Source organism: Globicephala melas, chromosome 12, assembly GCF_963455315.2.
Source record: "Globicephala melas chromosome 12, mGloMel1.2, whole genome shotgun sequence".
NCBI classification, from domain to species: Eukaryota; Metazoa; Chordata; class Mammalia; order Artiodactyla; family Delphinidae; genus Globicephala; species Globicephala melas.
Window position 1 is genome coordinate 55,305,560 of NC_083325.1, and position 27,765 is coordinate 55,333,324.

The 27,765-nt window shown below is 40.5% G+C and overlaps 1 protein-coding gene across 5 annotated transcripts in view; it reads left to right on the top strand.

Annotated features, from left to right (window-relative positions):
- Positions 1–27,765, top strand: part of THADA (THADA armadillo repeat containing) — a 315,670-nt gene that overhangs the window by 157,111 nt on the left and 130,794 nt on the right. For all 5 annotated transcript variants that reach the window (XM_060309158.1, XM_060309159.2, XM_030857806.2 and 2 more), the window contains one exon: positions 10,460–10,628. In XM_060309158.1, the coding sequence (XP_060165141.1) occupies positions 10,460–10,628 (169 nt within the window). The remainder of the gene's footprint in view (positions 1–10,459; positions 10,629–27,765) is intronic.

Below are 27,765 nucleotides of genomic sequence, written 5' to 3' on the forward strand. Positions count from 1 at the left end.
GGAGTTTCTGCTTAGCAGTAGGTTTCCCTCCACCAAAATACTCACTTAAAGCTGATAACGATGTGTATTATTTTTTCCTAAGCCCATGAAGATCCTGCCAGTGTGCTGACCTGTGTCTGTTGTCTTTAAAAATGTTAAAGATTCTTATTCTTGGACATTTTGAACTTGTCTCTAGATAAATACTATACTTCAAAAGACTGTAGATGATTTGACCCGAGGTGGTCAATATTGTTAGAGGACAGCAGAGGACACTGCCACAGCCCTTGGCGAGCCTGTCCCAGTCTAATACAGGGTTCCTCAGAAACCTTTGGCTGCTGCCTGAGCTACAAAGACTACAATTTCGTGGACGACTATTTCTTGGTGACTAATTTGCCTTCCTTAAAGATAGTGCATTATAAAGCTTTTGGTTTTATTTTATTAAGCACTAGTTGGAGCAGTAGGAAATACATTTAGGCCACCAGTTCATTGTGTATGGGATCTGCAAAAATGAATTCTAACCATTGGGATTAATGGGATAAATTGTACCTCCATTACCACAACAGAAAGAAATAGGCACAGTGCACTTTATTTGATTGTGGGTACATTTTATTTGGTAACTCATCATTCTATACATGTTCCCACTAGACCATCTAGAGCAAAAACTGACATATGTGTATATAGTTTTATATACTTATTTCAGAGGGTTTATGTGAGTACTGAAAGTGAGATAAAATATCTGAAAGTACCTAGCACATTGCCCGACATCTGGCAGACACTCAGTAAATGTTCCCACCTTCCTTTCCCTTTCCCCTCCTTGAGTTTTAGCATGAGTATTGGAATCTCTCAGAAATGTAAGATTCTTGTCAAAAGGGAAGTTCCTAAAATTGTTCACATTTGAAAGTGTTTATTTAAAAATGTTAAGCACTCACTTGACTCACAGGATGCTTAGATTTTGCAAGATTTTAATATCTTTTCAGAAAGAGTCACCTGAAAGGTCAAGTTCTGTTATTCCAGGAAAGATGTACTTAGCACCTATGCTTTGTCCACCCAGTATTGGGCTAGGTTTAGGGTGCTTTGAATGCCAGAATGAGAAATTTGCATTTAATGTGGTGATAAAGAGTTGTCGCAGGTTCTGGAACATTTGAAAGCTAAAGAACAAACAGAAGAAAAAAAAAAACTCTTAAAAACGGGACCAAAGTTATTCCTTTTCAAACCTTCCCCCTAAATATACATAGCTTAAAAAGAAGAGAGTAAATTTTCTCCATACCTTTGTGTAGTTTCTTAAATTGACCACCCAGTCCTGGGTTTATGAACTGAAACCCACTCACTGTGAATATGGAACCGCATGCCCTAAAGGTTAATGGGGTGCGTTTCAACTGTATGAAGTCACTTAGAGAACTTGGCCTTTGAGCAGTGACCTTCACCACAAGGAGACTCAGCACGCTCAGGACCGTTTTCTCCAACCCACCCACTACCTGCAAGGAAAGGAGAAGACATGCGGAGGCCAAGGTGTTATGATCAACCCCCTTAAAGACTCAGTGGCTGTCTGTGTGTGTTCGTCTCTTGGTCTTTAGTGGAGCAGGGGCAGAAACAACGGGAGGGTTTTGCTATTGAGAGGAATGTGCAGCTCTTTCCCTCGGTCTGCACAAGTTGCAGCCCTCAGCTCCTGCCCTGCACACAGCTTATCCCAGCTTGAGAGCCCTGAGGGCAGATCCAGAACGCTTTTCCAGCTGTCTGTGAGGAGGCCAGTAGTATGTGGCTTGTTGATCCAAGGTCAGAGAGGAAAACCCACAGATGGATCGGGAGGGAAGATCATGCCAAAATTTCAAACTAAGTCTAGTGGTTATTTTCATTATGTGGGAGAGTTTTATACCGTTTATGTTAGATTTTTTTTTCCACTTTATATTACTCCATTTTATTTTGGGTAAAGACTGAAAGTAATGATTCCCTTTTAATCTCTAGGGCCTCCAACATCTTTGTATTTATGTTGCTGTAAAGTCTTTTCCATGTTTTTCCGAGTCAGGGAAGAATCATTGTTAAGGTATAACTTCATTTCAGTGCTCCAGAGGAAAAAAACCTTCTTTCCAGCTGTCTGGACAATTTGGTTGGAATCTGAAAAATTCAGTTTCAAATTGTATCTGTTATTGTCTAGTCACAAAATAATGAAAGCATGAAATGAAATTTCAGATGAAATATAATTTTCATACTCTTATGTTTTTTCAAAACTCTGTGATTTGATATCAGCAAGTAACCAGGGATTAGCATTCAGAAAGCATCCTTTCATTTATTTAAAACACATTTGTAATTCTAAATAATTAAAGAGCATTATTCAAAGTAAGCACCACACTGGATACCTTCCCCCCTGTCCCTGTAGGAAAATTCCCTAGCTTTATTTCCTAACACCTAAAGGAATGGTATGAATGCAACTAGCCATTGCCGTTGCATCCAAGACCCTGTGTCCTTGCCACATATGTGGCTGAGTGCTGTGCCCAGTTCTTAGAGGGACAAGTGGAGGGATGTCAAAGTGATGGAGGCCAATTCCCAACTCCTGGCAGCTGCCATTTTCACCCTTTTGGGATTAACAGCCTGTGGCTAGTCGACCTGGGGAAAACCTTGGTAACTTGGAGGCAGAATGGAGGTGACCTTAAAAGGATGCACCTTCTACAGCTTAGACTTTGGTTGGGATGTCCCAGGGGGTTACACATTGCCGTTCTCAGATATTCTGTTTTGGCTTATTAATTATTTTCAGCATTTCTTCATAAAAATATTTTTAAAGGTCTTAACATATTGATTAGAGTTAATTTGTAAAGAGCAATTACAGCTTTGAGCTGCCAGTAGATATTTAAACTAAACACGCTACCTGCAGATACATATGTATATTTTTGCCGTGAAGGCTGGAAATGTGCGATTTTTAGCTTAGCTCCTGTCTACTGCTCTTATTTCTTCTTCACTATCCAAACCAAGGATTCTTTTTTAAATCAAACTTCAAAAGTCCTGAACCCATTACCCTTCCAAGAAATATATTTGAATAAAGAAATCCATGAGCTGTGCAGAGGGCAAGATTACAGTAAATGCAACTTCTAAGTGCTAGCGGTTTGAGTTGCAGGAAAAGGAACAAGTAGTTCAGGTGGTGGTAGGTCCTTTGATGAACTGAAAATCGGTAGAGGAAGGACAAGTAGAGAATCTGGCAACCGTGGCCTCACTGAACTCACCTGAGAATGTGTAAGAACGGCTTAAGGAATAACACTCATAACAAAAACATACTTCATAGTGACAGGACACGCTGAACTGTTTTTTCAAATTCACTGGTACAGCCTTATTTTTTTAGTGGTTTCTTTCTTTTATGCATAAACATGTACCACACGTGTACATGTTTCTGAAGGCAAGATTGAAACCAGGAACCACACACGATAAAAAGGAAAAAGAAACCTTTGGTGACACGGCATTAGAAACAGCATTAGAATTGACAGAAAGTAAAATCTGGGCCCTGGACCTGAGGAATAAAGTCAGCGGGCCTCACATAAACAAGTCAGTTGGCCCCAAACTCAATCTTCCTTCTCTCCTTTCCAGCTCCTTTGGTGGGGAGGGGGAGGGGCAGGCCTTTGTGAGCACTGAAGCCTGTTGGATACAGCAAGGCTCTGTGTCCTCAACCAGTTGTTGAGATGGAGAACCCTAGAGAGTTTGTACGTGTAGATCATGCTTTTCAGTTTGAAAGTTATTCCATCTACTAGGTTCAATAATAGCTACCATTTATTGGTCATTAACTTATAGGCATTGTGTTTTATATGCATTACCTCATTTAAGCTTCACAACAGCCTATGAGGTAGTTGCTTTTCCCTGTTTTACAGATGATAAAAACTTAGAAGATTCACTGACCTGTCCAAGGTCACCCACTAGTAAGCTTTAGGACTTGGACTTAAACTTAGGTTTGCTGGATTCCAGAACAGGTTCTTAACTCCTGTCTTTTGTGCTATATTATTCAGAACTATAAAGACCCTGTTTCTGTCCTCAAGATCATTTTGGTCTAATAGAAAACAAACTTATGGTTACCAAAGGGGAAAGGGGGTCGCAGGGGGATAAATTAGGAGTTTGGAATTAGCAGATACAAACTACTATATATAAAATAGATAAACAACAAGGTCCTACTGTATAGCACAGGGAACTATATTCAATATCCTGTAATAAACATAATGGAAAAGAATATGAAAAAGAGGGGATATATGTATATGTGTAGCTGACTCATTTTGCTGTACAGTAGAAACTAACACAACATTGTAAATCAACTATACTTCAGTAAAAAAAAAAAATATTTTTTTAAAAGATTGTTTTGATCTGGCCAACATGATACCTGAGGGCTCCTGTGGGGAATGCAAATGGGATGTGACCCGCAACCCTGACAGCTGTAAGCATGCCATTGCGGTGACAGGGCACGGGAGAGAAAAGGATTGACTCTGACCAGAGGAAATGCAGTAAGATTTTTTAAAAGAAGTGATACCTGAGCAGAATTCAGAGGATGAAGAAGAGTTCCCCAAGTGTACAAGGGTGAAAAGACCATTCATTCCAACAGGTGTGAACTGCAGTGTGCAAAGGCACTAAGGATGAAGCAATAGTTGGCTTGACAAAACATATATAGAAAGTTTTTTATATATGTATATATAGTATAACCTGTAGCCTCAGCCTACTCCTTCCTACCTAGCCTTCAGAGATGTCCTGCAAGGTAGGGTTGTCTCAGCTTTTAAGATTGTCAGTAGATGACTATTCCCCAAGAGCAGCTGGCCAGTGCTGCATGAGAAACAGACCATAATGGCAGGCATTCTTGAGTAAATTGAGTGAGGGACTTGGAGGTAGGTGAGACATAGCTTCTTCAAACTCAGCTCAGCTCCTAAGATGCCTGGGGGAACATTCATCATGTCAATGAAGGAGAGTGGAAGGGGACATTGGCTGGGTCCTGAAATCATTCTGAGACTTTGCTGAAGACTCTCACTCTGGTTCTCATAGAATGGGGGCCTCACTCCAGGCCACCGGGCTCTACAGATTCCCCTCGGTTCAAAACTACCTCTCCCGCATTGCCTAATAATGTTCTCTCAGCCATTCTGCCTCGTTGTGAGGATTAAATGACGTAATACGTGCAAAGCTTTTAACACTAGGTCTGGCCCTCTGTAGATGCTTAGTAAATGGTAGTTACTATCAGCATCATCTTTATTGTTCTGCTTCATGTTTTACCAATTAGGGACTGGTTGGTTCCATAAATCATTCATACCTCAATGTGATGATTAGGTTGAACAGGTTACTTTAGAAATATTTGGCGTTTTCAAGGCTGAGGATTTTGAGGCAACTGCATTGTAAAGTCTTAGACTAAATTTTGCAGGTGGACAAACCCTAATCAGAATACAGGATCTGCCACTTGCTAATTTTATGACCTAAAGTATATTGGGAAACCTCACTTTCCTCATCTTAAAATAGGGATGCTGGAGACCTTATAATGAGGATTTAGTGAAGTAAATAAAATAGTGTGTCTGAAGTACATAGCCAGCCCTGGGACACAGTAGTCATTTAATAAACCTCAATTCCCTTGCTTTTGACTGCATGCCCTGGGGGGGCACTGTGGGTTCATGGACGGAAAGACACAGGGGAGGGCACCTCTTTCTTGCCAAACTCAAATTTTCCTTCTGCCTGACCCCACTTAGTCACAACTGGACCATGATCTCCCAGACCACCCACCCTCTTCTCTGGGTGTCCCACCTCAGTTTTTCTACAACAGCCTACATTTACTTCTCATGTTCCTGAAAAGCATTGGCTGATTGGCCTGTGTTTCCCACTAGACTCTAGATTCCCTGTGGCCTGGGCAGTGACATTTCTCTCAGGTTCCTAACTCAGTGTATGCTTTTGCTAGGCACTCAGTGGGTGTCTCCGTGCCTAACCTACAGGTATGAGTGATGTCCAGCCACTTACCTGTGAAATCTTTCACTGGAACAGATTCTGAGGGTAAATATGAGAGAGAACCACCTGGAAAAAAAGCTTAGCCACCACGCTGTGAAAGATGATCTCAGAAGAGGGGTCTTTCCCTGCTCAGAATACTATATTCTAAAATTTCCAGGGTCTGTCAGGATTCCTGAAGTCCAAAGGTGTATATCACCGTCACTTGAAGGTCCTTTATCTCCTCCAGAAAGTGATTCCAACTCTCCCTCCTGTTCCCTTTTCTGTGCCCTGCACACCCTTGTATGTCTCCATGGGTACTATGGCCTTGTGATCATGAGGTTGTCTGGCTGGCTGCCACTCTAAACTGATGGTTCCCTGTGACAGCATCCTGCTCTGCATTGCCACACCTCTAAAGCAGAGTGCTTACCTGCCCGTCACACTGTGTGCAAAGGAGCAACTGGAGATTCTTGACTGGGTCTGGAAACACAGCCCCAGGGGGTTTGAATGTGCATCATGAGCCTCCTAAAACTGCGTGGGAAATTATATGTGCATGTTCATAAATCTGCTGCTCTTGTGAGAGAGTCCGTGGTTTATGTTAGATTCTGAAATGTTTTCACGATCCTACAAATGTTAAAAAAAAAAAACCCCACTAATTTAGAGATTTTTCCACATACTTGTAAATTCAAGCTTATGTTTTCATTAGCTGGGAGATATTTTTATGCTCCCCTGATATCCAGGTGTGAGCTACAGCTTGGAATAGCTCGTGAGCTCCGCGCGGAGCCATGGATGGTAGTTCTGGCCTGGACACTGCTGCTTACACATCGTGGAGGGTCCACTTAGCCTTTCTGAACTGCATTTTACTTTTCATCTGTTCACTGACGTTTATAATGCCCTCACGTCCTACAGGAATGCTGTATAGTCAAGAGATAACAGATGTGCAGGCATTTTATAAACTGCCAAGGGCTGTACAATGTAGGATGCAAGTATTAACTGTTACACATGTGTCATTTTTCATGTTACACAGTGCCAAGAACACAGTAGGCAGTTGATAAATATATGATTAAAACTACGTGGAAAGGGTTTATTGGAGTGAGAGGGCTACAGGTTTAAGGACACCAATGTCTGTATGTCTTGCAGATCCTGTGAACGATCTAGTATTTAGGCCTAGAGCACAGCTAGGGATACAGAGGAAATGCTTTTCAAACTATGGTAAAAGAAGAAATGACCTTTGAGATTCCAAATCCGTTTGCTTTATTTTCCAGAGGAAATTGACACTTAAAAGAGTAGAAGCTGCCCCCACTTCTTTCAGGAGGGCCCCAGCGTCCTCCTCATCACTTTATAATGGAGGCCAAAAAAACCCCAATCCTCCTTGCCATCATATTATCAATTTATTGTCTTTTCTTTTTTAAATGGTACAGCATTCAAACCATAGTCTTAATTCTCTCATTGGGGCCACAGAGAGGCCTGCCATTCCTAGACTATGCTGATCCTGTACTAACACAGGCATAATGCATTATGAAAACTTTGTATTTCCAAAGTACCTTCCTTCTTGGAATGTTCTTATAGACACCACCTCACTGGGGATAGATTATTGCCATCACTGTGACCTCGACAGATCCACAGAGGTTACTGCAACTTGTCCAAGTCACAAACCTTGGTGTCCAAAGCAGGATGAAAATCTAGGCGCTCTGATTATCTGTCCTTTTAATCACCAGATCTGTGTCCCTGAAGAACATCTCTGCTTGATTTTGGTGACTTTGCAGAATTAAACTAGAAGACTCTATCTTTGGGAAAGAGAGATTTTAGCTTCAAATATATTACACTTAGGGCTGAAAAGACTGTTTATATCCCCTCACACTACACACCACATACACCTGGAGAAAAGGTAAATCTCATAAGACCCTCTCCCTGTCCCCAAAGACTGACAAAACAGTAACCTGGAAATGGTTTTTTTTTTTTGCTTGATAGGTGTGTGTGTGTGTGTGTGTGTGTGTTGACTAGACTCTATCCTTCCATTTAAACAATTTGCAATAAGAGAGGAGTTTGAAATTACATTTAGTCATTGCTTTAGAATGAATGGTACTTAATTAAATATTACTTTAAAAATAGGCTTCTTCTCTTTTTCTGTAATTGCATTACTTTTTTGAGGGGAGGTTTTGTTTTGCTTTTTAAACTGATTGTGTGCATTTGGAAAGTACCCTAGTACAGGGTATCTGAACGCAGAAAATTCTGGCACTTTTCCCACTTTCCATTCTTTCTCCGGTATAGATGCCAGATTCCTTTGGGAGATCATCATTTGCAAAAGGTCAGGAGCAAAAGGAGGGGTATTCTTTAGTATACAGTTGCTGCTAATTAGAAACTGAACATCTGTAACCGTGTCAGAATTATTTGTATTTGAAAAGAAACATTTATACACAAAAACCTTTTCGGTAACATAAAACACACTATAACACAAAGTATGTATGTCGAAGGGGTGGGGGACAGACAGCTCAGGAAGCTTCCGACAAATGACTGTGCTGAGTGAGGTCATTTGCTAATTAAATCTCAAAGCTTTTTCAGAGTATTTTCTTTTCTCCATCAAGTGAATGTTTCTCACTCCCCAGCCCCCCCAGCCCCCATGGGCCAAAGCAAACGTTTGACTGCATTTGCCAGCTACAGATCAAACATTTAATCATTTTAAAGGAAAGATAAGTGAGAAAATGGGTGAGTTGGCAAAACCCAGTCAAAAACCACTGGGAAATCTCTAGCTACCTACTGTAGCCATAGCCTTCAGTGTCTTCTCATAACATGTTGTAAGGAGAGTTCTTCTCCATCCTGAAAGTGTGTGCTGATTGCCCCACCTCAGACCTACTGTCTTAGGGTAAAAAAACGACACAATGTTTTGACTTACCCTGTACCTCTTTCTTCTATCTCCCTATTTCCTCCTACCTGCCCTTCTCCCCATGGTGAAATTCTGCTTGCATCGTTACATTTGTACAGAAATTATATCTGTACTTTATTGTTATATTAATATAAATGTCAGTGATAACTCTGAGGTGTTAGAAACATTTCAGTCATAGGGCTTTGCCTCTACATGCTAAGCCTAAATGGCCACATGGGCCTAACGGCCCAGATCTTACCATAATTTTTTCTTGGACTATTGATTAATTTTGGGAAAAAACAAGAGGCCATCTCTTTCCCCTGCAGAGTCTGCTATCTTCTCATCTTCCCCATTCTTGTCTTGTCATCTAAGACATTTATATACTTTTTTTTTTTTTTTTTTTTTTTTTGTGGTACGCGGGCCTCTCACTGCTGTGGCCTCTCCCGCTGCGGAGCACAGGCTCCAGATGCACAGGCTCAGTGGCCATGGCTCACGGGCCCAGCCGCTCTGCGGCATGTGGGATCCTCCCGGACCAGGGCACAAACCCATGTCCCCTGCATCGGCAGGCAGACTCTCAACCACTGCGCCACCAGGGAAGCCCAGTTGAGTTATTTTTTTAATAGGATGCAAGATCATCAAGTCTTGAGAGTTCTAGTCAAGAACTTAGTTAAGCTAGGACTTAACCATATTGGGCTCTCCTTTCAAATAAGACTATATCTGTGAAGGCTTTCAAGCGTACAGTTTCAACAAAATGGTTGTGGACTCTCAGGTTCTAAGTGTTTACAAAAAAGTCAAGAGGCCCTTAGATGACCTGCCTTTCCAATGACCTTTGTAGAATCACAAAATACCAATTGTCTATGACTTTCACTTAAGAACTGGCTTCTATCCAAGCTCTGTGGGTGTGAGTCAGCCCAAGAGGCAAGGATTTGGTGACTCGAGGGTCCATCTCTTGTTCTCATGACAGTTAAGTTCAGAGGGTGTACTCGGCCATTTATGGCACTCCCCAGTCTGGCCTGACTCACTTCTCAGCCTTCAGTTCCACAGCTATTCATGAACCTCTGTTTCAACCAGACACAATTAATTATACCTCGAGCATTTCTACCCTTGCTTTATACAGCTGTCCCTGATTGAGACAACTGCCTGGTTTCTTTCGGCATACTTGAATCACGCTTGCTTTCCTGACTTCCGTCCTTCTCAATACTACAACCCACAGCCCACAACCCACAGTTTCATCCTCCTATAGCCATCATGTCAAGATCATTTGCCTATCATTTTTCCAGTACCGCTTTCAGTTATCTTTTCAGATGTACTCCTTGTCTTGCCAACCAGCATATAGGCTCCTCAGAGACAACAGTGACTGTCTTATTTCTTATGGCACTCATCATGGTGCTTTTGTTCGTTCTGAGTGCCCAGTAAATAGTTGTTTGTTGAGGAGCAACTACCTGTTTATTGTCTTACTCCCAATTCCTATCTGCATTTATTCCTGTGATGGAATCATAGATGTTAATGATGTTTATGAGAAAAGCAAAGTTGCCTGTATAATTAATGACAAAAAACCCAATCATTTGGAATAGGAAGCAACTCCTACCACCACCCCAGCCCTTGGATGTCCCAGCCAGAGCTAGATGGAACATCAGCATATACAAAGACATGGGTGTGGAAATGAGTATTGAATGGTCTTGTGTTTTTATCTTTTCCCAGATGTGGTTGCTCACCTGTCTACCGCTCCCGTGAAATGGCAGCTCGTGCCTTGGTCCCATTTGTTATGATGGACGAAATCCCTGATACCATCCGAACTCTGTTGGCCAAACTCCCCGACTGCACTGACCAGTGTTTCCGGCAAAATCATATTCATGGGACACTTCTCCAGGTAAGTATAGTCACTCTTTCTGACTTCTGTCAAACACAGACATTGTTAGCAGGTGAAGATTTGTTATACAAGCTTTTCACTTTATCCGTAGAACTTTTTTCTACTGCTGAAAGAACAAGTATTTCCTAGGTGTGCTTTTTGCATCATAAACATGAATGTGGTGTCACACTGTGATTCAGTCAGGTCATCTTTTGCATTAAAACCTAGGTTTTCTGTAGCATGCTTTTCCATTTAGCCTTCTTCTCTGAACCAGGTGGAGTTGTGTCTTTTCCATCAAGTATGCCTGCAGAACATTCTAGGCCACTCCATGTTCAGGGTGAAGTTGTGAGCATTCCTTGATACACATCAGGGAGCTTAACACCACAGTACATGAAATATCAAGCCCTACTTTCCTATTTTCTCTGTGCTATCAGTACGGAAGAGACTTTTCTTTTGAATCAATATACAAATTGATTTATTGCTTTTAACTTTTCTTCTAGAAAAGACTCAAGTATAACAAATGATTAAGAAATACACTTCTTATTGAAACTGTCCTTTTTGACCCCAGCTATAAACTTGGTGCTGGTGAGAAGGTCTGCTGTTCATGTGGCTGCTCTAGTCACTCACAGTGGGGCAGGGCTGGGGTGGGATTTAAATATCAGGTCATGTTTCTCATTTATGAGCAGATTAGAGAGATGGCCTTGAGATCCAAATATATGTTCTAAGCTTGAAGTCCACACTGCTGACATCAAAGGCAGTGTGTAGAGTGGTTAAGGCCTGTGATTCTGGATCCAGACTAGTCTAGGTGTCAGTTTCAGATTCATCACTCACTACCTGTGCATCTGTGTCTTCAGTTTTGAACCAAGGATAATAGTAGTGTATACCTCTTAGGGATTTTGTGAAGACTAAATGAATTAATGCATACGAAGTGCTTAGAATAGTACTTGGTACATAGCAAGATATATAGATAGTTATTATTGTTATTATTAGTTTTCATAAGTCTGTGCTATAATGAAAACTGATATTTTTGTAACTAATTCCATCTAGGGGAGAATGTAAGATAGACCTATTTTTTGCCTTCCTTCCTTGGTTGTTTTATATATTTAACAAGTATTTGTTGAATGGTTCCTATATACTACTGTGTCACAATCAAAATAGTGACCAAGTCAGTTCTTGCGTTGAAGGAGTCGAGGACAAAAAAAAAGGCCAGAAAATGGGCAATTACAATGTAGTATGCCAAGTGCTAGGGGAGCATAGCAGGGTCACCTGACTGGTCCTGGAGCAGTCAGGGAGAGCTTCCCAGAGAAAGTGACACCTAAGAAGAGAGCAGAAGTTAACCAAGGGAAGGGAGAGAAAGAGTTCCACCTGCAGAGGGAACAGCATATAGAAAGGCTCAGACTGGGTGTAAGTCAGCCCATCTGGAAACTGCAGGGTTGGGTGGGACTAAAGTTCTAGGGTGGCAGGTCTCAAACTGGTCTCAGGACCTCTTTACCCTCTTAAAGGTTTTTGAGGATCCCAAGTGGCTTTTGTCTATCAATATTTAATTAGAAACTAAAACAGAAAATAAAACACAAGAACTCACAAGCACACATTCCATTAGTCATTAGAGAGGTGACATCATCACACACCTTGTAGCCTCTGGCAAACTCCACTGTATACTTGTGAGAGACCGGGAATAAAAGAGGAAAGTAATGTCTAGTGTCATTTTGAAAATAGTTTAATCTTGCAGATCTCCTGAAAAGATTGTGCAACTCCCAAGGGTCCCAGACCAGATGCTCTGGTCTCCGTTACATGCATTATGGATCATTGGTGGTTTCTTTAATACAAACTCTTAAGCACTCATCTCCCTTGGTTCTCACTATATCCCTGTGATGAAGAGAGGGGCTGGGGTTGTTATCTTAGTTATAAAGATGGGACCCTGAGGCCCATACAATTGTGTCAGACTCCACTGTTTCTTTGAAGGGAAAGGGCCTGCAGTAATGAGTAATGCAGAACAGGCTTTTCAGAGATTCATAGGGGATGCAGCTGAGTTAGAAGGAAGGCTCGGATTGTCGGGCGGCATCAGCCATCAGATTTTCTTTATTGAAGATCCACTCTTGGCCAAACTTAGAAGTAGTGAGGTTGGAATTGTTTCTTTGGCTCTTTCACCAATTGTACAAATGGGCCTCCCAGACTCATTCCCCGTACGCACCACTAAAAGGTCTGGCTTGTGTTTCACCAGTCTGCCCAGCAACAAAATACGGTCTTTTGCTCCCAGGGCTGCCTTTGATATTCTCAAAGTTACTTCTTCTGCTACATAATATGTGAAACACTGTGGGAAGGTAAAAACCCTCTAACTCTGGGGTGGTTGTGACTATTCCTCTTGTTCCTGAGTGTTGGGGAGATGAAGGGCTTGTTGGAAAAAACAACAACCATATGGGTGTTGGGTGCTGGGTATTGTGTTTGTGTTTGTCAAACAGATTCCTGTCTTTACCAAGATTGGCTTATACCCTGGTTGAAAAAAGGAAGTCAAAGGCCTGTGGAAATCTTTTTGTCATGTCTATTCGGGTGTCTCATCTGTGTTGTAATAGTTCTGTTTCACCCTGTTGTTCTTTGTGGGGAAAGCTTAAGGGGTTAAGACAGGGAGGGCTCTTTTTCTCTTTTCCTTCTGTAGCTTATAGATTCCTTTTCCGCATAAAGCTACCTTTGAAATCAGTAAAAGACCTGCACCTGGAAGAGAGATGTTAGGGGTTGAAAGGAATAGTAATCTCCATGGGACTTTCAGAGCCAGCTAAGTAAATAGAAAGTTGTTATTTTTTTCAGAAGCAGGAAATCATTTTGTAATCAGAAAACAAATTCTTTCACAGAACATTTTCTTGAATTATACATTTTGACTTCTTTGAAAAATGTTTACATAAATATATCAAACCTTGGAGTATTTCTGTAGTACTATACATACTATACCTTGAAAACGAGAAATGTGCTGATCTCTGAATTTTCGGGGACTATGGAAGAAAGACTCAAATTATAGGACATGCAAAAAAGGAAAGAACATGTGGGATTTGTTTCTTAATCATTTTAAAAACCAGAGGCTCATAATTGCCATGTTGAAATGGATGGAAGTAATGCACATCAGAAAAGGTGAGATTATCCTGCAGGTTCACGAGAGCCAGCGGTAAATGACATTAAATCTCAGTAAAGGCTAGATAAGAGACATGGACGGTACCTCATTTGGGAGCAGTACTGGCAGGGCTTCCCTGTCTTTTAAGTAGAATTAAACGTCTGTTTTTGTTGCCAAAATTCTTCATGTTGGGGACTTGATGTTATTACAAGGTTACTTATCACTCCCAAGAAATCGAGTTAGAGTTCAAAAATCTTGTACTGAGGAAGAGTTTGGCCAACAATCATGAGGAAAGATTTATTTTGATTCTTGGGTACTTAACTCATCTTTTGGTGTTTCCTAAGAAAATATATACCATTTGAAGTGAAAGTTTGAATTCTGAGTTTTTTCATTTCCTGCCCAATTTGGTTATTTTTCCTATTGTACAGACGTATAAAAGCTGATCCCTGCTCTTTCTTTAATTAAGCCCTTTTATTTGGGTAAGATGAAGTGGGCAGTTGAGGAAAGTTAGCTGCTATTAAAGCAGAAAAAGCACTTTTTCATTTATCTGTACATTCTAGACAAAAGTATTCTTTTTTTCTTCAGTTAATCCAAATAATCACCACAGTTCTACACATCCCTTTCCTGGTATTAAATTTTCTCCATTTTTTACCCACAGAATCTGTTGAACACTTTGTTTAATTCTTTTATTCCGGCCCCCCAAATTTGGAGCCTTGATTTCTGCACTTTGAGAATTCTGGGTTAAAAAGATTCCACTTTAAGAAAAAAAGATTCCACTTTTCTGGCTGTGGAGTGGAGTAGCATTGCTGCATCCGTCCTTGGGTTGACGTGAAATATTAGCCAGGGATGGGCTTCAGATAGCCTAGGCCCACGCACTTAGAAAGTTTGCCATGAGATAAGTAAAATGAACATTTTGAGCACCTTTTGTATTCCACATGAATTGCACATGCGATTTCATTAATCCTCCCAGCAACCCAGCAAGATAGGCATTATTCTCTCTCTCTCTCTCTCTCTCTCTCTCTTTCTCTCTCACACACACACACACACACACACACACACACACACACACACACACACCACATTCTCTCTGTGTTTCTGATGAGGAAATTGAGGTGAGCCTGGCAGAGTGACTTGAGTAAAGTCACAGAAGTAGTCAGGGGTAGAGAGAAGATATTAAAGCCTGCACTCCTTTCCTCTTTAGAACGTGCTGCCTCCCTAATAGTTTATGTGAATAACAACTTTTTATGCCTAGGGAAACCAAATCAAGAATCCATCTTTGTTTTTATTTTTATTTATTTATTTATTTTTTGCGGTACGCGGGCCTCTCACTGTTGTGGCCTCTCCCATTGCAGAGCACAGGCTCCGGACGCGCAGGCCCAGTGGCCATGGCTCACGGGCCCAGCCACTCCATGGCATGTGGGATCTTCCCGGCCCGGGGCACGAACACGCGTCCCCTGCATAGGCAGGCGGACTCTCAACCACTGTGCCACCAGGGAAGGCCCATCTTTGTTTTTAATCCCTTGTCACTCAGTCTCCTTAAATCTAATTTGATATGATACTACAACATTGGAAACAAAGAAGTTCATCCATATTATAAAGAGGGACAGAGGAAGCCGGTGAAACCCTGCAAAGCTACAACTGGTAAAAGACCTTTAAAAGTACTTATTGTAGGGCCTCCCTGGTGGCGCTAGTGGTTGAGAGTCCGCCTGCCGATGCAGGGGACGTGGGTTCGTACCCCGGTCTGGGAGGATCCCATATGCCGCGGAGCGGCTGGGCCCATGAGCCATGGCCGCTGAGCCTGTGCATCCGGAGTCTGTGCTCCGCAACGGGAGAGGCCAAAGCAGTGAGAGGCCCACGTACCGCAAAAAAAAAAGTACTAATTGTACCTTCCCTCCCTCTGCTTGTCTCTTTCTCATCTTTTCTCTTTGGTCTCCCATTTAATACTCCTAACCTGGAAATATGGAATCCTCTCTGGGGAGCTAGGTCATAACCAAGTTCACAGTTGCCACACCTTCTGTCATCCTTAAGGGTGTGACAAAACCTATCAAACGTGGGCAACCATAAGAATCTTAGGTCCTAGGCCTGGGAGCTCCTGGGACCGTGAAAAAGTGGTCAAGATTGAATTCAGTTCACACTGTGGAATACCTACCCTGTTCTAGGCTCAGTGAAAACATGAGTTTGCCTTTAAGGCTTTTACCTCCTAGTATGGGGGAGCTGTGGGTTAGAAGCCAAGTGAGCTGCTTAAACCCTTGGGGACCAGGGAGCATATGAATAACAGAAAGGAAGACAAGGCAAAAGATGAACGCATCAGTCATAAACGGAGACTGAAGCTAAGGCCCTTTCTGCTTTAGTCTGTAACATCCTGATATGCTCTGTGTTAGGGCTTGAGTTAGGGTCTTTATGAGGATGGGTATAGGGGTGCTGGGCTGGGAGGGACAGCATGAGGACAAACATAGAGGTAGATCTTGGTATTAACTTTGTGGAAAAGAAAAGCAGAACACCAGGAAAGAAATAAAGATAGGCCAGTTTGGCCAGCTAGTTGTCTGAAGGAATCACTGTTCAGGAAACAGGACTAAGACCAACCACCCTTTACTGTCTGCTATAGAGAGAAGCAGTGGAAACAAATAGAAAATGAGTGAAGGAGGGAGCCTTAAGTATAAATTCTATTGGAGTTTTCTAAATAAGGAAAAGAATGTTTTCAGAAAAAAATATTTTTTACTAATATTGTTGCACCAAAACCTGTAAGTATAATTTAAAAGAATGATCAATTCCATCTTTTTAAACTGTGACCATATAAAACAGCACCTTATGCTTGAAGAATTTTAGTATCTTTTTCATATTTCTTAAAAGTATAGAATTGTGAAACAAAGTAAAAATTTGCTCAAGCTGTCCAGAAATGGAACATTCCTTGACAGATTCCATTTGGCGACCTAAGCTTGGCCTATCTCTGTTGTTTATTTTCTGTACAGAAAATACAATTTCAGAATGGAAAATAAAAAACAAAAGCATGAAATTATGCTGATGTTGTAAATTGTAAATGGATGGCTGGTCAGTGTGCTTTTTTTCTGGAATGAGTCATAAAGGAAGGCTCACTCTTGTCACTAGTGGCCAGATTTACTGGTTCTTTCTGAGGACTGTGTTCCTGTTAAAGGAGAAAAATCTAAATTGTTAGGAGGGTCCCCAGTCCAAGAAGGGCTAAGGCAGAGTTTCTCCAATGGCATGGCTGTAGATGTGTCAAGTTTTTATTGAATCCTTCAGCTCTCAGGGAGTCTGAGTGGGGCCTTAAGGGGCTGGAGGCTCCAGGCAATCACCTGCAGCATCTCTTTATCCCAGAGTGCCAAAGGAGGATTATATTCTGTGTGTTCCTTGACATGAAAAGGATTGGGAAGCACTGGGCCCTTAAATAAAAAAATAAAGAGAAAAGTAGACCTTGTTAAATCTTACCTTTTGGCAATATATTTCTATCTGGCAATATATTTCTATCTGGATATAAGCCCAGAAAAGTCATTTTTAATTAAAGTGCTTCTCTTGAAGATGAATTAATCCCTTCCTTATAAATATCGAAAGGCTTTTATTTGGTGTGTGTTACTTAGGGAGCTTGTGCTGGGTGTGGGAGACAGCTTTTAGCTGCCAGGTTCAGAGCATTGACTGTAGTGCACTTTCACCATCACCCACCAGTGTCCTACTGCTGTTTTGTGAGGCTCTGAACTCATAATATTGGCCAGGGGTGTGTAGAGTTCAGAGATTTGTCAGTGGATGTATCCCCAGGCTTTTGTTACTATTTGGAATTAGAGTAGGGGAAGTAATGGTATAAAAGAATATATGTATAGGGATTTCCCTGATGGCATAGTGGCTGGGAGCCCGCCTGCCAATGCAGGGGACACGGGTTCGATCCCTGGCCCGGGAAGATCCCACATGGCGCTGAGCACCTAAGCCCACACACCACAACTACTGAGCCTGCGCTCTAGAGCCTGCAAGCCACGACTACTGAAGCCCGCACACCCTAGAGCCTGAGCTCCACCACAAGAGAAGCCACCACAATGAGAAGCCCGCGCACTGCAGCAAAGAGTAGCCCCCGCTCGCCGCAACTAGAGAAAGCCCGTGAGCAGCAACAAAGACCCAACACAGCTGAAAATAAAATAAATAAATTATGACTCTGGCATATAGTAAGTGTTCAGTGCACGTTAGTTGCTGTTGTTACTGCTTGGTGTTGCTGCTGCTGCCACCATCACCACCACCCTCATAGGGGTTTATGATCCAAAAACGTGAGGACCACTGATGCAGATGGTGAGTGAAGGATTTTGAGCTACAGAAAGCTGTGCTTTAGAAAAATTAATGTTGTGTGTTGAAATAGTAATGTAAGAATCTCTCCTGATACGTGAGTGTATGTGTAAGAGAGAAATAAGTTGATTTTCGGCAGTTTTTACTTTATGTGTTAGCATGCTGCACAAAGACGTTCCTCTGATCAGTCAGTGTTCTCTACCTTCCAGTAGGTCATATTGAAGATTATAAGAACTGAGATTAGTTCTGATTTTTAAGGGTTGAGTTCCTGCCTATCAGGTTGTTATTCCTTGCACCTGTTTTGTTTTGAATTACACCCCCTCCCCCATACCCCATCAGAAACCCGATGAATCAGGAAAGAAACACTGTCACACTGTCCCAAACAAAGGAGTCCTTTACCATTCGAAGGGGAAAATTTGAAGTTCATAAAGTGGAAGGGAAATACAGGATCCTCCTACATAGATTAATCTAGCACTTTTCCGAGTTCACTTTTCATCTTGGAAAACACTTTCCATCCCCTCCCAGCCTTATTGTTTGAGACTTTTTATGACAGAAGATAATTCTGAATGTTCTTAAAAATACAACAAAACAAAACATTGTGCTGTGGGCACACTAGCAAGCTTCTGTCGTTTCCCAGAATTCCTATAAAATATCTGATGGTGTGTGGTCCCATCATGTGATGCCATTCGTTTGATGGGCCTCCATCCCATGAAAACAGTATTATTTGTCGTTTGTTTTTGGCTCTGCCAATCTAATAGGCAAAAGGAACACCTCATTGTTTCCTTGAGGGAAGCATTTTTGAGCTAGCAGAGCACATGTACTTGTTGCATAGCCCTGGGTTTCATTTAGAGCACCATGTGTATTTCAGTTACTAAAGACTCAGTTGGCTGTTCAAAAGCACTGTGGTTGCGAATAGCCAGACAATATGACAGCCACCTTAGAGGCCTGAAGGAAAATCAGTCCCGGGCCTAAAGGAAATAAATAAAAGCCTTTCTATTTTAAACCATGTTATTGTTCATGACATTCTTATATTTCTCTGTACAGTTGACTCTTGAACAACTGCAGGGTTGGGGTGCCGACAGCTGTGCAGTGGGAAATCCACACATAACTTTTTTTTTTTTTTTTTCACACATAACTTTTGACTTGCCACCACTTAACTACTTAATAGCCTGCTGTTGACTGGAAGCCTTAATGATAACATGGACAGTCAAGTAGCACGTATTTTATAGATGTATTATATACTTTATTCTTGAGTAATCTAGAAAAAAGAAAACATTATTAAGAAATCATAAGGAAGAGAAAATGCATTTACAATTACTCTACTGTATTTATCGACACCATTAAGTTTAATCTGTTTACAAATGAATCTTCTGTCAGTACCTACATCAATATTGTCTTCTATGATACGAAACACTGTAGATGTTATATATATTACTAACACTAGACATTAAAAATGAAAAGACAGTGTGAAAAAGAAATATTTATTTACAGGTATAATGATTCATGCATTGATAACAAAGAAGCAGCAATATGATTGCTTTATGGTAGCCTAGCCTATACACTATGAATGAATTGTTATAAAAACTTTATGACCTACAGTATTAAAGACATATTCATAATACAGTATCAGAAACATGTTACATTTTTAAAAACTACTTACCTGTGATAATAGGCTGATACTCAGTTTCTCCAATTACTGGAGAGAAAGGTATACCATAGTATGATAATGTAATTCTTTGAAAGCAAAGTTATAAAACGGTAAGAAAACTAACACACTATTAATTTAATATTAAATGTCACTCACCTTATGCCTATGTAAGGATAGGCTATCCACTTCAGTACAAGTCTTACACACCATGTTCTACATGTATGTTGTTGTATATTTATTGAAAAGAATCTGCATACAAGTGGGCCCACACAGTTCCAACCCATGTTGTTCAAGGGTCAACTGTACTGTGTATCTGCATCCCCTCCACCCTGTCCTTCCATGGCAGGGTTTCTCAACCTCAACACTGTTGACCTCTGGGACCTGGTAATTCTTTGTTGTGGGGTCTGTACTTTGCATTGTAATATATTTGGTAACATCTCCCCAACAGATACCTGTAGTACCCACCCTCCCTTTTGTGACAACAAAAAATGTCTCCAGACATTTCCACATGTCCCTCAAGGGGCACAGTCGTCCGTGGTTGAGAACGTTTGTTCCATGGTACCTGTGGATTCTCTCCATGATCCTGTGTGGGCAGGGGGTGATGCAGCTCTTTTAAAATACCGACGGCCATGACAGAAACCTTTCCTGACTCATGAACAAATTGTGGCTCAACAAACTACAGTGAGCTGTGCATGGGAATAAAGGATTAGGAGGGGGATATAAAACTCAGGCCAGAAATCTCAAAGGAAGCACTTTTCTTCCCTTTCTCTCCTTCTCTCTTTCTCTCTGCTGGGAAGATGCTATGAACATTTAAGCCAGCTTGCTTTCAAAATCCCAGCTCTTTATAGTTTGCTTCATGTCCCTGTCTCGACGTGCCTCTGATCCACTTGCACAGTGTGTGGTTGAAACTCATTCCTGCCCTCCCCAGACTCAGGGAGCACAATAAAATTCTAGGGGTGCTTTGGAAAATAACACAAAATTAGAATTTTCTCACTTTTACTTTAAGTGCTTTGCTGTCTATTTCATTGAGTCTCTCTTGGGCAGGGGGCAAGAGGCTGTGTGGAAAAGCCTTCCTTAGGGAACAGAGGTTCTCTAAAAACTTAACCCAGGACATCAAAATTTTAATTTTGAGTTAAACATAAAGCTTTATCCAGATCCTCAAATTCAGACCTCAAAAAAGGAAACTGGAAGATAAATCTAGATGAGGGTGGGACTTCCCTGGTGGTGCAGTGGTTAAGAACCCGCCTGCCAATGCCAATGGAGGGGACACAGGGTCAAGCCCTGGTTTGGGAAGATCCCACATGCCGTGAAGCAACTAAGCCCCTGCGCCACAACTACTGAGCCCACGTGCCACAACTACTGAAGCCCACATGCCTAGAGCCCATGCTCCCCAACAAGAGAAGCCACCACAGTGAGAAGCCCACGCATCGCAAGGTAGAGTAGCCCCTGCTCACCACAACTAGAGAAACCCCACGTGCAGCAAAGAAGACCCAATGCAGCCAAAAATTAAAAAAGTAAAATAAAATAAAAATTAATTAATTTTAAAAATCTAGATGAGCTTGCTAAAAATATATGGTGAAGATAGTAATTATATTAATTTTTTTGTTAAAAGGCTTTCAGATGCTGTGTATGCCTCAGATACGTAAATGTCTAGAAGGCCAGTAGTAAATTTGTGACTTGACTCTCAAAAATGTTTCAGTATATAAAAAAATTAGAGTTTTTAAAGCACATCCTTAACACCTCTTTTAGACAGTGTCATATAATTCTTATGTGTGCTTTTCTTAGTCTGATTAGAAGGATAACTACAGATATTAAAATGGAGTCTTTCTGGTTTTGTTAAAGGCATATATTTGAAAAAATAAGCAAATTAAATCTTAATTGATTTTCTGTTGTAACTGTCAATAACAAGCATTTTCTATATCTTCTCTTCACACTAGGAGATTTGGAGGGTTGATAATTAAGGTAAAAATTTGCACTTGTGAATATTTTGATAAATTTTTTCATCTTCTGACTTTTGCATAGTTAATTTATCAGTCACCCTAATTATCAGTAATTAAATTACTTATAGATTTTGACATTAAAATATAAAGAATTAGTAAGAATACATAACCAAGCTCATGTTGTCCTTAGAATAAACGTATGGGCAGTGGTAGTCTCTTCTCTGTTTTCATTAAGAAACCCATTCAGATAGACCACTGTTTAATTCCTGTTGCTATTGAAATGCACATTCATTGACATCCATTTCCCCAAGTGTCTTATGATTTTGCAGAACTACTTTGGATAATGAATTCCACCAAGGTCATCTGCAGCGTTTTCCCTGCCTGAATTGGTAAGAAGGAAAAGATAGTCCATTTGCCTTTCTTTATTTTTTTCAGCTTTATTAAGATATAATTGACATATAACATTGTGTAAGTTTAAGATATACAGTGTGATGATTTGATATATGCATATATTGCAAAATGATTACCACATTACGGTTAGTTAACATATCCATAACCTGACATAGTTACAGTTTTGTGTATGTTTGATGAGAACTTTTTAGGTCTACTCTCTTAGCAACTTTCAAACATATAATACTGTATTGTTAACTATAGTCACCATGTTCTGCAGTACATTTCCAGACCTCATCTATGTTATAACTGGAAGTTTCTATCCTTTTTTTAAAATAAATTTATTTATTTATTTTTGGCTGCATTGCATGTTCGTTGCTGCACGCAGGCTTTCTCTAGTTGCGGCGAGCAGGGGCTACTCTTCATTGAGGTGTGTGGGCTTCTCATCGTGGTGGCTTCTCTTGTTGCGGAGCTCGAGCTCTAGGCACAAGGGCTTCAGTAGTTGTGGCAGGTGGATTCTTAACCACTGCGCCACCAGGGAAGTCCCGGAAGTTTGTATCCTTTGATCACCTTCACTCATGCCTACCCCTGCCACTACAACACCAATCTGCTGTTTCTACAAGTTCGGTTTTTTTTAGATTCCAGGTATAAAGGAGATCATACAATATTGTCTTTCTCTAACTTGTCTGATTTAGAACAATGCCCTCAAGGTCCATACATGTGGACCTTGCCAATGGTAGCATTTCCTTCCTTTTTTATGGTTGAAAAGCATTACATTGTGTGTGTGTGTGTGTGTGTGTGTGTGTGTGTGTGTGTGTGTGAATCTCAAATTTTCTTTATCCATTTGTCCGTTGATAGACACTTCAGTTGTTTCCAGGTCATGGCTATTGTATCATAAAGCTACAGTGAACGTGGGGATGCAGATATCTCCTTGAGATAGTGATTTCATTTCCTTCACATATATACCCAAAAGTAAAATTGCTGTAGTTGTGCTTTTAATTTCTTGAGGAACCTCCATATTGTTTTCCATGTTGGCTACACCAATTTACATTCCCATCAACAGTGCACAAGTGTTCCTTTTTCTCTAAATCCTCGCCAGCATTTGTTATCTCATCTTTTTGATAATAAACATTCCCTGATGTTGAACTCCTTTTCATGTACCTGTTGGCCATTTGAATATCTTCTTTGGAAAAAATGTCTATTCAGATCCTTTGCCCATTTTTAAATCGGATTATTTGTTTTTTTGCTACTGAATTGTGAATTTCTTACATAGTTTGGAATTAACTCCTTATCAGATATGCAGTTTGCAAATATTTTCTCCCATTCCTTAGACTGCCTTTTCATTTTGTTGATTGTTTCTTCTGCTGTGCAGAAGCTTTTTTATTATTATTATTGTTATTTTTCTGACTGCATCAGGTCTTAGTTGCGGCACACGGGATCTTCGCTGAGGCATGCAGGGTCTTTTCATTATGGTGTACGGTCTCTTCGTTGCAGCGCTCAGGCTTCTCTCTAGTTGAGGCGTGTGGGTTTTCTCTCTCTAGTTGTGGTACGTGAGCTCCAGAGCGCATGGGCTCTGTTGTTTGCAGCACGCAACCTCTCTCATTGAGGCATGCAAGCTCAATAGTTGTGGCGTGAGGGCTTAGTTGCCCCGTGGCATGTGGGATCTTAGTTCCCTGACCAGGGATCAAACTCGCGTCCCTTGCATTGGAAGGAGGATTCTTTACCACTGGACAACCAGGGAAGTCCCGAAGCTTTTTAATTTGACGAAGTTCCACTTGTTTATTTTTGCTGCCATTGCTTGTGCTTTTGGTGTCATATCCCTAAGATCATTGCTATGACCACTGTCAAGGAACTTTTTCCCTATGTTTTCTTCTAGAAGTTTTATGGTCTTAGGTTTAAGTCTTTAATACATTTTGAGCTAATTTTTGTGAGTGGTGTAAGATTAGGGGTTCAGTTTCATTCTTTTGCATGTGAATATCTAGTTTTCCTACCACCATTTGTTGAATAGACTACCTTTTCTCCATTGAGTGTTCTTGGTTCCCTTGTCAAATACTAGCTGACCATATATGCAAAGGTTTATATCTGGGCTCTGGATTTTGTTTCATTGGTCGATGTGTCTGTTTTTATGCCAGTACCATACTGTTTTGATTACTTTGGCTCTGTAATATAGTTTGAAATTGGGAATTGTGATGCCTCCAGATTCCCCACCCACCCAGGATTACTTTGACTATTCAGGGTCTTTTATGGTTCCATATGAATTTTATTTTTTTGTTTTTTTTCTATTTCTGCAACAACAACAAAATACGCCATTGAAATCTTGATAGGGATTGCATTGAATCTGTAGATGGCTTTGGGTAGTATGGACATTTTAACAATATTAATTCTTCCAATCCATGAACACGGGATATCTTTCCATTTATTTGTGTCTTCTTTAATTTTTTTTTCACCGATGTCTTAGAGTTTTCAGTGTATAGATCTTTCATTTCCTTGGTTAAATTTATTCCTGTGTATTTTGTTTTCAATGCTATTGTAAATGGGATTGTTTCTTTATTTCTTTTTCAGATAATTCATTGTTAGCAGATAAGCACAACCAATTTTCATGTGTTGATTTTGTATCTTGCAACTTTACTGAGTTTAATTGGTTCTAACAGGTTTTCTTTTTCTATATATAAGATCATGTCATCTGCAAACAGATAATTTTACTTCTTTTCCAATTCAGATGCCTTTTATTTCCTTTTCTTGCCTGATTGCTCTGGCTAGGGCTACTAGTACAAGATATAGATCATTAGGTTTCATCTTTGCTCTAGTGCATCCTATGTTGAATAGGAGTGGTGAGAGTAGGCACCCTTGTCTTGGCCCTGATCTTAGAGGAAAAGCTTTCAACCTTTCATTATTGAGAATGAGGTTACCTGTGGGCTTGTTGTAGATGGCCTTTATTGTATTGAGGTACATTCCTTCTATACCCACTTCGTTGAGAGTTTTTATTGTGAATGGATGTTGAATTTTGTCAAAGCATTTTCTATATTTATTAAGATGATCATATGATTTTATCTTCTATTTTGTTAATATGATATATCACACTTATTATATTATATAAGTTGAGCCATCCTTGCATCTCAGAGATGAATTCCACTTGATTATGGTGTATGATTTTTTTAAATATTTATTTATTTATTTGGCTGTGCTGGGCCTTAGTTGCAGCATGTGGGATCTTTTAGTTGCGACACATGGGATCTTTAGATGTGGCGTGCAGGATCTTTTAGTTGTGGCATACAAACTCTTAGTTGCAGCATGTGGGATCTAGTTCCCTGACCAGGGATCAAACCCAAGCCCCTTGCATTGGGAGCGTGGAGTCTTAGCCACTGGACAACCAGGGAAGTCCCTATGGTGTATGATTTTTTAATGTGCTGTAGAATTTGGTTTAATAGTATTTTGTTGAGTATTTTTGCATCTGTATTGATCAGGGATATTGGCCTGTAGTTTTGTTTTTGTTTTAGTTTTTCTTGTAGTATTCTTATCTGGCTTTGGTATCAGGGTAAGCTGGTCTTGTAAAATGAGTTTGGGAGTGTTCCCTCCTCTTCAGTTTTTTGGGAAGAGTTTGAGAAGGATTGATTTAAGTAGAATTCACCAGTGAATCCATCTGTCCTATGATTTTCTTTGTTGGGAGGTTTTTTTATTACTTATTCAGTCTCCTTATTAATTAGTGGTCTGTTCAGATTTTCTGTTTCTTTCTCATTCAGCCTTGGTAGGTTCTTATGCCTATTTCTGGGAATTTATCCATTTCTTCTGAGTTGGCCAATTTGGTGGTGTACAGTTGTTCATACAAATGCCCTTCTTCTTTGCCTTGTTTATTACTGTGTTTCATTAGACCCTTAGATAATAATGCATTTATTCAACAAAATTATGTATGCATCTAGCTCCTAGAGCAGTGCTGACCATTCTGACTTTCTGGCTACCCGGGGAACCCCCCTCCCACCCCATATCTCATACTTTAACCTCTTAGATCATTAGATTTCATCTTTGCCCTTGTGCATCATCTGTGATGATTCTCCCAATTAATAGTTCTGTCTTAATGTAATAGTAGTTGAGAGCGGAACGAAGGCTCTGGAGCAAGACCGTCTGGGTTCAAATGCCAGCTCCACTGCCCACTTAGATTTCTTAGCCTTCATTCCTTCCTCTGTCAAAAGAGAAACAAATAATTTTCTGGGGATAGCTGTGAAAATTAGGAAAAACAGAGCCCTCTAATGGTTACTGATCTTCTGTCTCCATAAGAGGGCAAGGGGGTGGGGTGGATGTTCTTTAGAGCAGGAAGGGGCTCTTCTGAAACTATTCTAAAGCCTCACTGGTTGTGACCTCCTCTGTGTGCAGATGAGTTTCATGATCACTCTTGAGTGTGGCGTGCTGTCAGGGATTCCTAGCAAGGCTAAATCTCCAGATTCCAGATGTTCACTTTTTTTGCCAAATGAAGGTAGACTGTTGCCTTCCTGCTTCATCCTCCACTTTCTTTTCTTATTAATAAAGGGAATGTGTGTTATATACTTGAATTAATGGCACTCTGGAGCATTTGTTAGGTATGTACAGGTGTCGGATGTTTTATTCGTATTGCATAGGTAGACCTCTCTTTTCACTAGGATCTTGGTCATTCTCCTGCTTGGGGATGCCTTTCTAAACTCAGCAAAGTGAACTTTCTGGTGAGGGGGACGTTTTTCATTAACTTCCTAAGAATCGTATTTCCGAAAAGGGGACTGAAATTGTTTGGAGTTATTTTTTTATATCAAATGGATTTAATATTTTTTTTTGTTTGGTTTTTTTTTTTTGCAGTACACGGGCCTCTCACTGTTGTGGCCTCTCCCGTTGCGGAGCACAGGCTCCGGACACGCAGGCTCAGCGGCCATGGCTCACGGGCCCAGCCGCTCCGCGGCATGTGGGATCTTCCCGAACCGGGGCACGAACCTGCGTCCCCTGCATCGGCAGGCGGACTCTCAACCACTGCATCACCAGGGGAGCCCTTAATATTTTTTTTAATTGTGACTTTGAAGAGTTTATAAGTGCCAGAAAATTCCATCACCTTTGTTAAACTTCAAAGAGATCAGTATAATTAACATCTTAAATGTGCTGTTTGACATTTTTCCCCCTTATTCATTATTTAAGCCTTTAAAAATTATCTTTTACATGTAGATGGTAAGACAGGTTTTACTTGTAAGTTTAAGTCAGTTTATAGCACATAGACATTATGCCTTTCCTTCTTGGATTACAGGATATATAGTAATTTTTATATCTAACATGTTTCTAAAATGCAATTTTAGTTTCAGTTTCCTGTTTTATAATTGATTTTTTCAAGTATGTGAGGCATTTACTAGTCCAATTAAACTGTTCTTTTTATATTGGAAGCAGTATTCATTGATCAGTCTGAGAGAAAATTTAGTCATTAGGTTTGATTTTTCAAGTGTTTAAGCACAGAGTTATAGGGCAGTAGTTTACATTAAAATTTATGATTGAACATACACTTACGTGTGTGTATATATGCATTTAGAATTAAGGTGTTGGAAATTTGAGTCCATATTCTCATAGTGAGTTAGAGATGCAGTACAATCCATGCCCACCAAATCAAAACGAGGTGGTAGATTTCTGAAGAAGACCAATTACCAGTGCCCTTCAGCCTGTAATCTCTAAGCAGTGGTGAGGCTTCTGCTCGTGCAGCCTACTCTTCCGCAGGACCTTCACAGCCTCATTAAAGAAGGAGAACCATATTGTTTTGCAAGTGTGTCTTCAAGATCATGATTTCACCTATTCTGGATA